At 38.3% G+C, this 11,774-nt stretch overlaps 2 protein-coding genes and 1 pseudogene across 4 annotated transcripts; 2 read left to right on the forward strand and 1 right to left on the reverse strand.

Annotated features, from left to right (window-relative positions):
- Positions 1-3,503: 3,503 nt before the first annotated feature.
- Positions 3,504-3,835, forward strand: LOC112176533 (annotated as a pseudogene).
- Positions 3,836-5,401: 1,566 nt separating this feature from the next.
- On the forward strand, positions 5,402-8,900 carry LOC112178538. 3 transcript variants are annotated; one of them, XM_024316679.2, is made up of 2 exons: positions 5,402-5,554; positions 7,537-8,900. In XM_024316679.2, exon 2 carries the CDS (start codon positions 7,556-7,558, stop codon positions 8,522-8,524), a length of 969 nt encoding a protein of 322 aa, XP_024172447.1. In that variant the 5' UTR covers positions 5,402-5,554; positions 7,537-7,555; the 3' UTR covers positions 8,525-8,900. The 3 variants fall into 3 exon arrangements, with proteins under 3 accessions (XP_024172447.1, XP_024172446.1, XP_040367136.1); XM_024316678.2 differs by having other exon boundaries at positions 7,543-8,900; XM_040511202.1 differs by lacking the exon at positions 5,402-5,554 and adding an exon at positions 5,580-5,823 and having other exon boundaries at positions 7,543-8,900.
- Positions 8,901-9,532: 632 nt separating this feature from the next.
- Positions 9,533-10,794, reverse strand: LOC112175830. The gene is made up of 4 exons (XM_040511571.1): positions 10,722-10,794; positions 10,111-10,508; positions 9,771-9,989; positions 9,533-9,671 (listed from the first exon to the last, which is right to left on the reverse strand). The coding sequence occupies exons 1-4, from the start codon at positions 10,792-10,794 to the stop codon at positions 9,588-9,590; spliced, it is 774 nt and encodes a 257-aa protein (XP_040367505.1). The 3' UTR covers positions 9,533-9,587.
- Positions 10,795-11,774: the final 980 nt, after the last annotated feature.

The raw sequence follows: 11,774 nt of genomic DNA on the forward strand, positions 1-11,774 counted from the left end.
CAAAATCATACGGAGATTTTGAATTTTTTTTATCTCTTCTAGCCAGTCTCTTTGAAAGACAAATAGTACTTGTTGGCTACTCCGGTGAGAGTAGTCTCATAGTACACCTGAAGATCTGGTGCTTCAAACTTTCCAAGGGTGAGAGCAGAGGCTATCATTAGGCTATCTACCCATTGGTCAATAGCTTTTCTTTTATCTAGAGCTTTGTCGAGATTTAGCCATATGCCATAGTTTGTGATTGGCACCCTAGGCATATTGTCCTCTGGGACAAATCTTTGAGAATTTCTTTCTTCTTTTCTGCTTGTAGGAGCTTTCTATACAGGGAGTTTCATTTTTCCCTTTTTTCGGATGATGAAGGTTTTAGAATTGGAGCTTTCTCTGTCTTCCATTTCGACATCTTGATAAGGAAGGATTTTTCTCATCTTTCTAGTTTTGAAAATTTTCATTTCTTCAATTAGTTACTCTATTGTTTAGTATTTTCACAGGATTCTGCTTCATCGTAGAGTTCATAGAGCGTTTTTGCTCTAAGCATATTTACTGGTCTTTTTAGATCAGCTTCTAATTCTTCTTCAGTAATAGGATCTGTTGGTTCTTCAACAAAGAATTTGGTACCACTAACACTAGCTTCGCTAGTGGGGTAGCTGCTTCTAAGAAGATTTTTGTTTATCCTGACATTTTCAGGACATACGTCACTTTTTCTGTGATCATCAAATTTTAGACTGATATATCCAGTCTTTCTGTTTTCATAGATTGCCACTTTGGCACTTTCTGGTGGTTTCTTTGGACCAGATAATTTTCATTCAATAGGAAAAGTTACTTCATTCCAAGTAACCTTGTGAATGGTTCTTCTGACTGGTGAGGAATCCAATAGTGAGACCTGAGATATTTGATATCATTGTCTTAGGTTTTACGGTGGTACTAATCAGTTTATAGTATATTCTGTATACTATTGCAAGCTCTTGCATATCATTTTTCATTGATATGCCATCTGTCTTAACTCTCAGTCTTAGACAGTGGGATGCATCTTTCAAGCAGGTTGAGAAGTTTGGGAAGCAATTGAAATATGCTACGTGAGTGCATAAAGATGCTTCAAGTGTTCCCAACAGGCTAGCTTGAAAATCTGTTAGTCTATTGTCTTGTAAGGCAATAGAACTAAACGTACAGTTTATGCCTTCTCGGGCAAGAAGTTTTATGCCAACTTGGACTGCTCCAATGTCCATAAATTGATAATTCTTTGTTCTTGCTCTGGCAACTTATTCAGGAGTGATCATCAAGAGATCTGTTTCTCCTGTTGTAGAAGGGGTTGTAAATTCCAATAATTTGAAATGATGGCTATCCAACAGTTCAAACTTCCCCTTTTGTAGATTTGTTTAAAATCTAGCTTTGGAATTGCGGAGTTTTTTTACCTCCTGTTCAATTTTGTTGTATTCGAATTCTTCAGCATTTAGGAGTTGTACTCCTTTCTTTTTCCCGAAGATGCTCATCATCTTGGCATCTCTTGCTACCAAGTGTTTTGGTTTTTTATACCTGATACTAGTCAGACTAGTAGAAGGTTCTAGAAAAATCATGCTTGGAGTAGGATTCTTCTCAGGTTTCTCTAACGGTTTCAACCCATTTGCCTTCATTGGTTTTACTGGAGGCTTTTTCTTATCCTTCAATATATTTTTCATAGAATCCAGCATTTCTTGCTGTTCATTGATTTTTATGCCAACACTTGTTAGCTGTTCTTCTTCCCTTTCAGGAAGTTCTTTGATATAATCTATTTTGTGCTCCAATTTTTCTAATTAGGCGATTATATCTGGTACTTTTTCTAGATGATTTTGACATCTAGATACTTCTTGTATCAGGTTCTGATGTTTCTCATCAGAAGATTTTAGTAGAGAATTCAACTTCTCTAATAGTAATTCAGACATTATCCCCATTGGGGATTCCCCTTTTGAGCTCTGATACCAGTGATTTGCGGATCTAGCCAATGCTCAAATAATTAAGAGGTTTTTGTTCCTCGTGGAGAGTATATTCAAGATCTCCGATTGATTTTTCAACTTTATAAATTCTTTTCTGGACTATGAAGATAATATCCCAGTAATCAGGAGTTTCTCGTTTAAGCCTTGACCTATAATCTCTTAACTTTTGTAGCTTTTCTTTTTCTTCAGCTAATTCTTTACTTGTATTTTTGCAAATAGCAATCAATTCTAATCTGTCTAAGATCGAAACTATGAATAGTTAAAACTAAATGTTTTTCTTCGAATAGAGGATGAATTTTAGTTGCAATTATAGTATAAACAAATAAATTCAAGATGAGTCCACCACGTTTCATCAAAAGAAAAAAAAAATAGGGAAAAAATAGTGATCATGAAAAATGAGGGTATTAAAGGTATAAAAAGTGAGTGGTTGTTGAAAAGTTGAGAAAAATATGAAAAGTTTTGTGTGAGTGGAAATAAAAATAAGTTGGTGGGGTGTATGGGAAGTATATTGGTGATTTTGGGGTGTATGAGCATTTCCCCTTTTTAGTTTGGTTTTTTTTTTTTTTTTTTTCCTTAATTTTAATTTTAAAGAGGATCAAAAGATTTCACTCCTACCCCCGTGGTGACTCGAACCCATGACTTCGTACATAGGTAGTGGGTGCTCTAACCACTGAGCTAACACCCTTTTTAGTTTGGTTTGTTTGCTATTGGTAGCTCTACTTTTATGTAGTCTGATTTGTGCATCGAGTGGTATTATGGGGAATTTTTGAATTCCTCTAGCTTGATCGAGAGAGGTCGTTATATTAATGGAACCTGATTCGGTTTCCCTAAAAAAAATTTTCTTAGATCAATAGTGTTTATCTTTACTGATATTCTCTTGTGGCAACCTGGTGAATATAGTGAAACACGTCTCCTGATGCCTTCATTCGCCCTCTGAATTTTTTTCTTCTATATGGGGTGTCTACCATGCAAAAATCATCGAAAAGAAAGAGGAGACCCAAACATAACTTGACAAACCAAAAGAAAAATTGAAAGAAAACCAAAACAAAAAACAAATCAATGGAAACTTAACCCTCAATACCCAATCACAATTACGTAGGCTTACCTTTAGGTAATTCAGCAAAACTGAGCCAATTTTGATGTTAATCTTTTTTGGGTTAAATATTGTTTACTCCCTGAACTTTCAAGAAAAAAACAGTTCAGTCCCTTCCTTTTTAATTTCACACGTTTACTCCCTTATCTCTCAATTTTGGACTAATAGGTCCATTCTGTTACTCTTCGTCCAAAAACTCTGTTAAATAGCTGACGTGACAGTCCTTCTACAGTAAAATGTCTATTATACCCTCAGATCATTTTTTCCTTTTTCTTAATTTATATTTTTATCTTTTTGAAGTTATTCTTTCTCTTTTTTTTTCTTCTTCTCTCTATCTCCTCCTCCTCTCTCTCTCTCTCTCTCTCTCTCTCTCTCTCTCTCTCTCTCTCTCTCTCTCTCTCTCTCTCTCTCTCTCTCTCTCTCTCTCTCTCTCTCTATTCAGAACCATGGCTCAAGGCTCATCTCAGTCCAAGCGATGTCGTCTTCCACGACCTCACACCTCGGCGTCATGGCTCCTCGTGGTTCAGCTCTTGCCACAGCTGGAATGCGCAGCCGTCGTATCGGTGGAGGCGGCAACTCCAGCTCTGGAGGCATGGGCGGCAACAGCGGTGGCTATGGTGCCGAAAACAACATACTCAGGTTCTACACCGACGACGCTCCTGGCTTGAAGATCTCCCCTACCGTCATGCTCGTCATGAGCCTCTGCTTCATCGGCTTCGTCACTGCCCTCCACGTCTTCGGCAAGCTCTACCTCCACCGATCCACTGGCGGAGCTTAAATTCCGGATCTTAACATGGATCGTTCTGGATCCGGAGGTATTTGGAGAGTAATCGGTAATTTCAATCGACTATTTGGAGGCTTTGATCTTCTTAATTCGTTTTAGCTCCTAAAAGATCCCATCAGATTTGTCTGCGGGTCGGATTTGGTGAATTGGGGATGAATTGAAGGGTGGGGTTTGGAATTTGGGGGTTTTTGAGATTGGTGGATGTAGATGGACGAAGGTGTGAGATCTGTTGGCCCTTTTGGAGTGTTGGTGAAGAATAGGAATTCTTTTGGGTGTTTAATTTTGTGAGGAAGAAGCCTGGTTAGTGGAGGTGTTGGTTCTTCGAGTTCTCGGAAGGTTTTAGAATCGAAGAAGGAGAAGAAGAGGTCAAGGTTGGTTATGAGTGATTCAGGGTCGAGTGATGAGCTATTGATGCCGAGGAGGAAAGTTGGGCCGGCGACTATTCGGGTTTGTAATGGTTTGGACAAGGGCATTGTGGAAGGGGACGAAATGGTTCTGAAGAGGGAGAGACTGGAGCATGGTAGGTGGAATGAGGATGGTATGATTGGTACAAATTATTTGGATGATGGTGGAGGAAGGAGAACTAATTTGGAGGTGTTTGAGTTCAATGAGTATGATGGGATTGAGGGACAAATGATGAGAAGGAGTCGGTTTGGTGATGGAGTTATCAGAGTTGAGTTTGGGGAGAGAATAGATAAAAAAAAAAAGAGAAAAGAATAAATTGAAAAAAAAAAAAAGGAAGTGAGGATATAATAGACATTTTTCTGTAGAAGGATTGCCACGTCAGCTATTTAACAGAGTTTTTGTACGGAGAGTAATGGAATGGACCTATTGGTCCAAAATTGAGAGACGATGGAGTAAACGTGTGAACTTGAAAAGGCAAGGACTGAACTGTTTTTTCTCTGAAAGTTGAAGGAGTAAACAGTATTTAACCTTTTTTTTTTTCTCTCTTTTTGAGACTGGTTTTGCTTTTCTCTTCTTTCTGAGTTCATTCCGTCGTTTGATATGAAGCCATATATACTCCAATAACCTCCCACATCATCCCCAGTCTCCCTTTTTGTTGAGTTCGTGCGCTCTGCAGTTATCCCTCGTCTGCAGTTGAGATCGTGTGCTACTGCGTGCGATTCTTTTCTTTTCTCGGCTGTTTTTCTCTACACTTTCATATTTATATTTACTTTCATTTTGTTGGCGTTTTACAGTATTAACCCTCCCTAATATCTTCTATTTAAGCTGATTTTTATCTCTGTCGTGGGCAACATCAGAAGATCAATAATTTGATGAAGCCCTTAACACTCAACCGGACGCGGCTTTATAGTAAAGTAATATGTAGATATAACCTTTTTGTTTTTGTTTTTGTTTTTGATAAATTAACCCGACCCATTACCAGACAGTCCATGTGTTTACCACCACCTTCACGGTCACGATTCCACGATCCATATGTATTCATGTCCAAAATGACAACATAGTGGTGCCACTATTACCTCACACTGAACCGGACCGGATCCGGATTAAGGATCCGGATCGAATATAAGTATCACTTAAGTTGGGCACGCAACGCAACCACCTCTTCCTCACGTGACCGAGCGCCATCATCGGACGCTCTCTCTCCTTTCTCTCTCCCATTCAATCCCCACCAAACCCAAACACTCTCTCTCTCTCTCTCTCTCTCTGCAACCTCCGCCGGAACTTTAATCATCTCTCCGACGCTTCCAGGTACGAAACCCCTCCTCTCTCCCCCCCCCTCGATCTCAAATTTCGCGCCTTTCTGCGATCCCATTTTCTAGGGTTCCAATTTGCGCGCACACTTAAATCCCATTTTCTAGGGTTTCCATTGTTTCATGGCTGATTGCGAAAATAACCAGATAACGGAGATTTGGTTTTACTTTTTACTATAAAGTTTTCGTCTTTTCACTGTTTGATCGAATTACCATCCGTACAATTGTCTTCGCAAGGATCAATTCTGCAGAATCGATCTCTGTAAGGTTGAATTGGTTTTTATTTTTTTTTTTATAAATTTTTTCTCTCTCTCTTCTGGGTAGATGAATGCGTTAGGTTTTATCGTCTTCCGCTGGTGACCATTGTTTGAATCAGTGTTCGGTTGAAAAGAACAAGTCTTTATAGTTTTCTTAGGATAAGCGCTGTGGTATTCCTTGATTAGTCACTATGATATCTTTTCGAAACTTCGTTGTGCACAAGAAAGACTAAAAATTGTGGTGTGAGCATAGGAAATGATTTGTGTGTGAAGAGGATCTCTTTTTGTTTGTGGTTAACTTTTTACGTGAGACCAACTATAATTTCATCCATATAATATGTGCATGCTTTAAAGGATCATTCTTACTTGTATGAAAATAGATGTGAATCTCACATTTTTGACAATTTCATCCCTGTTATCATGTTCTTTTTTTTTTTTTTTTAAGAAGAAAGGTTATGATTTTATTTATATATTTAGGAGAAGGATGCTTAGCTGGTATGGGTGCAATACTGCAATGTGATGATGTTAGAGTGAGAAGAGAATAACAGAGGAGCCCATTAGAAACAGTTGATGGGTGATTCTGATGCTTTAAGTAACCCTAAAATCTGTTTTGAAATTAAAATGTTAAAAATATAATGGGGTTGTATTTTGACATTACCTGTGCAATTGAGGGAGGAGGGTATTCATATATAGTATAGATGGAATTAATTTTCGATCGTTTTGAAATCCCTACTGGAGGCTCAGGTTGATTTATTTTAGGACTTTTATGAATTCGTAGATGTTTTGCTGTTTTCTTATGTTCCTGTAGCTAGCTAGCTGGGCCTTTAGAAAGATCTTTTTATGCACAAGGGCCGGCTTTGAACACATCCTGGTGTGCATGAGCTGTATAAGTTTCATGTATGGCCAAAGAGATGTTAACTGGAATTCGGTACCTCGACTTTTATTTTTTCACATTGCACCCAAGTTTAACATGTTCAGAGTTTAAATTAAATTTTTGCAAAAGATGTCCTCCCCCTTTATTGTCTGTTATTTGGGTGTATATATCTAGTGTTCCTATCATAGTTTAGCTATAGTATGTATGCTTATTTGATCTACAATCCCATCTATATTCTCCATTTTCCTTTTCGCTAGTTGGTTATTATGGGCTTTATTTACTGGGATTTGTGTTGTGTATAACTGTGTTTCTGTATGTGGTTTTTGATTGTTGAAATAATATGAAGATAGTTTTTTTTTTTTTTTTCCTTCTTGAAAATAGAAACTGATAAATTTTATTATCAACATTGCAAATGGTTAATGCTTTGATTGCGCAATTTATAAAGCTCAGTATAATGTATGTCTTTCTTTTGATTTTTTCAGTACACTCTATTCACATTAAGAGTTGTACATGTTTGATTAGCTATGTTAAATGGACTCGGTTCAGACGGTGGTTGTCAAAACTCCTTTAGTTCTTAGTAGCAGAATCGAAACCACTGAGCTGTTTTGGTCTTATACATACAACTATGAAATATTCAGAGACTAGGCGGTGCACTTTTTCCTCTTTTTCCTATGGTGGGACAGAACTTAGTTGTTTGCTTGCTGGTTGAGTCATAGACAGATCATTACATTAACTTGCACATATGTTTGTTAGATGTGAAATGTACAATAAGCAACCTAGCTAGTTAGTGTTGCTCATGATTTACTGTTATGAAAAACTTGAGAATAATCTTCACCTTCTTTTGTCAAGTTTCAGGTTCTGTTTGTACATGGCCAAAGTTAACAAGTTACGCCGCAAATCTGACTCCCAGTCTTTGAGGAGAACCTCATATGCTCTAAAGGCTCTTAAAAATGTCCGTGCAAAAAAGAAATCTGCCCAAGCATCGAAGAAGAAAGATTGGGAAGATGTGACCTGTTCAGTGTGTATGGAGTCTCCTCACAATGCAGTTCTCCTCCTTTGTTCCTCTTATGATAAGGGTTGCCGCCCTTATATGTGTGCTACTGGCCATCGCTATTCCAACTGTCTTGAACAATACCAAAAAGCATACACAAAAGTTTCTTCTATTCAGAATTCTCAAGATTGGGATAGATCAGTTGGAAACTTAGGTGTTAATTCGAGTGAAGGGGAGCCCATAGAGAAGGGGGAGAAACCAGAGCTTTTATGCCCACTTTGTCGGGGGCAGGTTAAGGGTTGCACGGTGGTGGAACGGGCAAGGAAACATCTTAATGCCAAGAAGAGAACTTGCCTGCAGGATAAGTGCTCATTCTCTGGAACTTACAGAGAACTCAAGAAACATGTCAAGTCAAAGCACCCATTGGCACGGCCCCGGGCAGTGGATCCTGTACTGGAAGAAAAATGGAAGAAGCTTGAGCGTGAAAGAGAGAGGAATGATGTAATCAGCACCATAATGTCATCTACACCAGGGGCAGTGGTCCTTGGGGATTATGTGTTGGAGCCTAACCATGATGGCATTTACAGTGATTCTGATTCTGAACTAGATGACTACATCGATGATTTGGGATTTGGGCCATTTGTTGGTCTAAATGGTGGTCTTTTTTCACAGCGGAGGTTTCAAAGGGACTATGACTCGTTAGATGATGATGATTTTTCACGTGCCGCAGGTTCTAATTCTTCTGTTGCACCTCGACGCAGTTTCTCAAGAAACAGAGTAATATTTGGTAGGCCGAGGCGGCGGCGTAGAAATAGAGAAGAACGTGCACCTGGACGATTTGTGTGATATAAGTTGCCTTGAAGGTGGGAAGTCATGGGTTCTGCTTTTACGATTTGGGTCTTTTCTGTTTTCATCTCATTGCTGCACATTGTTGTAATGGTATTCCTTAGCATTTTCATTATTTATTGTCAACTGAGGCAGTTGACTCCAACCTTTTCCTTTATCATTAGCATTGCTTCTGTGGCCTGATAACACTGTGATTAGTATTAGGATTACTGATTAACAGATTGTAGAGAAATCAAATACCAGAGCACTGCTCCTGGATGTTTTAGGGTGTTGCCATGCTTGAGGAGGTCTCTCATAGGTGGCACTGATTTGCTCTTAGCTGTCATTTGAACTGGGAAATGAATTGTGCTTTCGTTTATTCATTTCATGATTCTTAGACCAGTACCTTGATGCGTTGATTCTTTTCCTGAAGTTTCTTTATTATCTCGAGTGTCTTCTACGCTTTATTTTGTATGGCCTGTACTTTATTTTTCCCATCCCCTGTTCTTAAGCTCTGCACTACGCACGGGATATGTTAAAAACAATCTATTGAAGTTTATTGAGGTTGGGAGTTGTTTTCCGAATTAAGGTGGTTATGCCTGCAACTCCAGATGCTTGTTGGGGTATGTGTTCAATATCCTAACAAGCATATGATCCATTTTCTCAATTTGTTTAATCAATATGTTAACCATATCCCTCTTATAAAATATGTATGAAATATACACATTAGTCCAAATAATTCGCCTGTGTTAGCAAATTACTTGCAGAGTTTGGATTTTCTCCTATGGGTGGATTAATGCCGCAACATTTTCCTCATTTTAGTGTTTTGACTTGGCAAGATGTTCGATGCTTACTTCTACACGTGCACCTAGTTGATGTGACAAAAGTTCCACACATGGAGGATATAATGGATCTGAAATCACTACTATAACAAACAGAACTGGATAAGTGGGGTGAAAGGAACAAGACCCTCTCAAGCAAATATTCCTCTCAAGCAAATATTCACTTTAATCTCAATCAACTAGATGATCAACATCCATAACTGATACACTAATACAGTAACAAAATTGAACAAGCCAGATGATCAATCAGCTTGATGATGTTTCCGTTCAACTTGGGAACCTTTGTTGCAGTGCATCAATCCTCTCAGCATACACCTCAACTTCCTCTGCATACACACGGATATATGCATTAACACAAATGTGCATGATGCATACCTAGAAACGGAGAATGTGGAAAAAGATTGATCGACATGTTTATAATGTACCATCATGTTCGAATTCCTTTTTGATTCGGTAGCCTTTCTGTTGCTGCAACTATTCCATTTGGAATTGCACGGTATGTCGACTTCTGGTACTAATCGCTGATACCTCCCTCTGCTACCTTTTGGTCTCCGGAGTCTCACTGGAGTTGTGAACCTATTTCTATTTAGCTGCTCAGTAATGACATACATTTTCAGTTTGATAATTTGTTGCAAATTTTTCTCCTGTTAGAAAATGTCATAATATTGTGTCGCTAAACTGTCAATCGAACTATTAATAATAAGAAATCTTGTTTTGTTCTAGGAGCGATCTACAATATCTGGTAAAAGATGAAATTATACTTACCTTGTGCTTAGGCTTTGAGCCATTCTTAGGCCAGTGCACCTGTTGGGAATTAGCAGTTTTTCTTAGCTCTTGAGCATAAGCAAGCAGATGAGCCCGGCGATCATAGATGCGTGTTGTCGCAGTCTGATGAGGCTTTCTGCAGATTGTGTTGGGATTAATCTTCTTAATGGGATGATACGAGAGGGAATCTGATTCAACATAGACAGTGATGATGACTTCCCTGTTGTTAGGCCTTACTTTTGTGTCATTGTTATTCTTCATCTTCTCCTCTAACTCTTGGTTACCCTTGATTCTGGGATCAGTGAGACGTGCTTTTGCTTGTGATTGAATTGAATGCATTGCCTTTGTTATGTCTAAAGAGGCACTTCTTGAAAACACAGATGAGACAAGTGTTACTCCTGGAAGCAACAAAAACAGATTATGCAAATAAATCAATCCATGAGTAACGCTAATATTGTTGACAGTTTGACACCTACCATACTTATCATCCCACGTATTGTGTTTTACTATTTCTGTTCAATTTACTAAACAGGAATTAATTTCAATCCATATTCCAAAAATGTTCTTAATTTTTATCCTAATCCTAATTTTTTCCTAAAAAAAGTACTAACTAAGATCTATGTTTGCTACCAGGGCATCCTTGAGTCTCAGAACAAAGAGGCAAACCACTAGCCTGTCTACCATGCCATGGCAATGACAGCAAGGTTTAGAATATGTTAAAAGTTCTTTTAAATTTGTCATGACCAAAACATTTCAAACCCATTTGTTGTTAAACAACGACAAGCGTTGCCCGTGACCCATTATTGGTGGTTAAGTGTTGAGTTTTAATCACAAAATGCCTCTAACGTGTGATCCACCCACTTTTCTAATGTGGATATTTCCTCTCCTAACACGCCCGCTCACGTGCAACTTAGTTCTAGGTCTGCACGTGCAATCAATTAATAAATCTAATTCTAGAAATTGGTCAATATAACAATCCAAGGCCTACATCGGACGCTTGGTAACAATCAAATAGAAATTTCCCGATGGCAATATAAGGAACCCAAACTTGAGCCCATGACAATTGGAGACGCAATTGGAGAGGGATTTGCTCTGATACCATGTTTAGTATCGATACCATGTTTAGCCTCAGTACAATTGGGTGTAATCCACCAACTTATAAGTTATATTATCTTTTGTCACTTTTATAATGTGAGATATTTTCTCTCTAACATTTGTTGTTGGAAGTTTAGATCCATAACTCACACACATAGTTAATAACATATGGGATGTGTATAATAAAAAATAAAAAAAAAGCGTAGGTGTGTTATTCGTGTTTAAGGACATCTAATTTATGTGTTTGGCCCAAACTTTGATTACTTGTTTGAGTTGTAATAGGGTTAGTCTTACAGATATCTTTGAAGATATCCTAATCATTGTACGACTTGTAAGACTCATATTCTCTTGTTGTAATCCTCTATATAAAAAAACCCTATTATCAATGAAAGCACAACTCATTCTCTCCCAATTTCAGTTTTCCTAAAACACATTATCAGCACAAAGCTCTAACCCTAAAATCCTAAATTCGTAAACTTGAAACCCTAGCTACCTTCACCGCACAACTTGAAGAACTCGATCCCAGGAGTCTAGAATTGGCCAGAAAACAACCGAACCGGCCTCAGGAA

The sequence above is a fragment of the Rosa chinensis genome, chromosome 7 (genome assembly GCF_002994745.2).
Source record: "Rosa chinensis cultivar Old Blush chromosome 7, RchiOBHm-V2, whole genome shotgun sequence".
Lineage (NCBI taxonomy): Eukaryota > Viridiplantae > Streptophyta > Magnoliopsida > Rosales > Rosaceae > Rosa > Rosa chinensis.

What these genes read in the sequence shown, in the direction of transcription:
- LOC112178538 (XM_024316679.2), top strand. Translation starts at nt 7,556, where the DNA reads ATGGCCAAAGTTAACAAGTTACGCCGCAAATCTGACTCCCAGTCTTTG.
- LOC112175830 (XM_040511571.1), bottom strand. Translation starts at nt 10,794, where the DNA reads ATGGTAGACAGGCTAGTGGTTTGCCTCTTTGTTCTGAGACTCAAGGAT. An exon ending in GGTAGCAAACATAGATCTTA is followed by an intron (nt 10,509 to 10,721) that starts GTTAGTACTTTT and finishes TGTTGCTTCCAG; the next exon opens with GAGTAACACTTGTCTCATCT. An exon ending in AAAGGAATTCGAACATGATG is followed by an intron (nt 9,672 to 9,770) that starts GTACATTATAAA and finishes GTGTGTATGCAG; the next exon opens with AGGAAGTTGAGGTGTATGCT.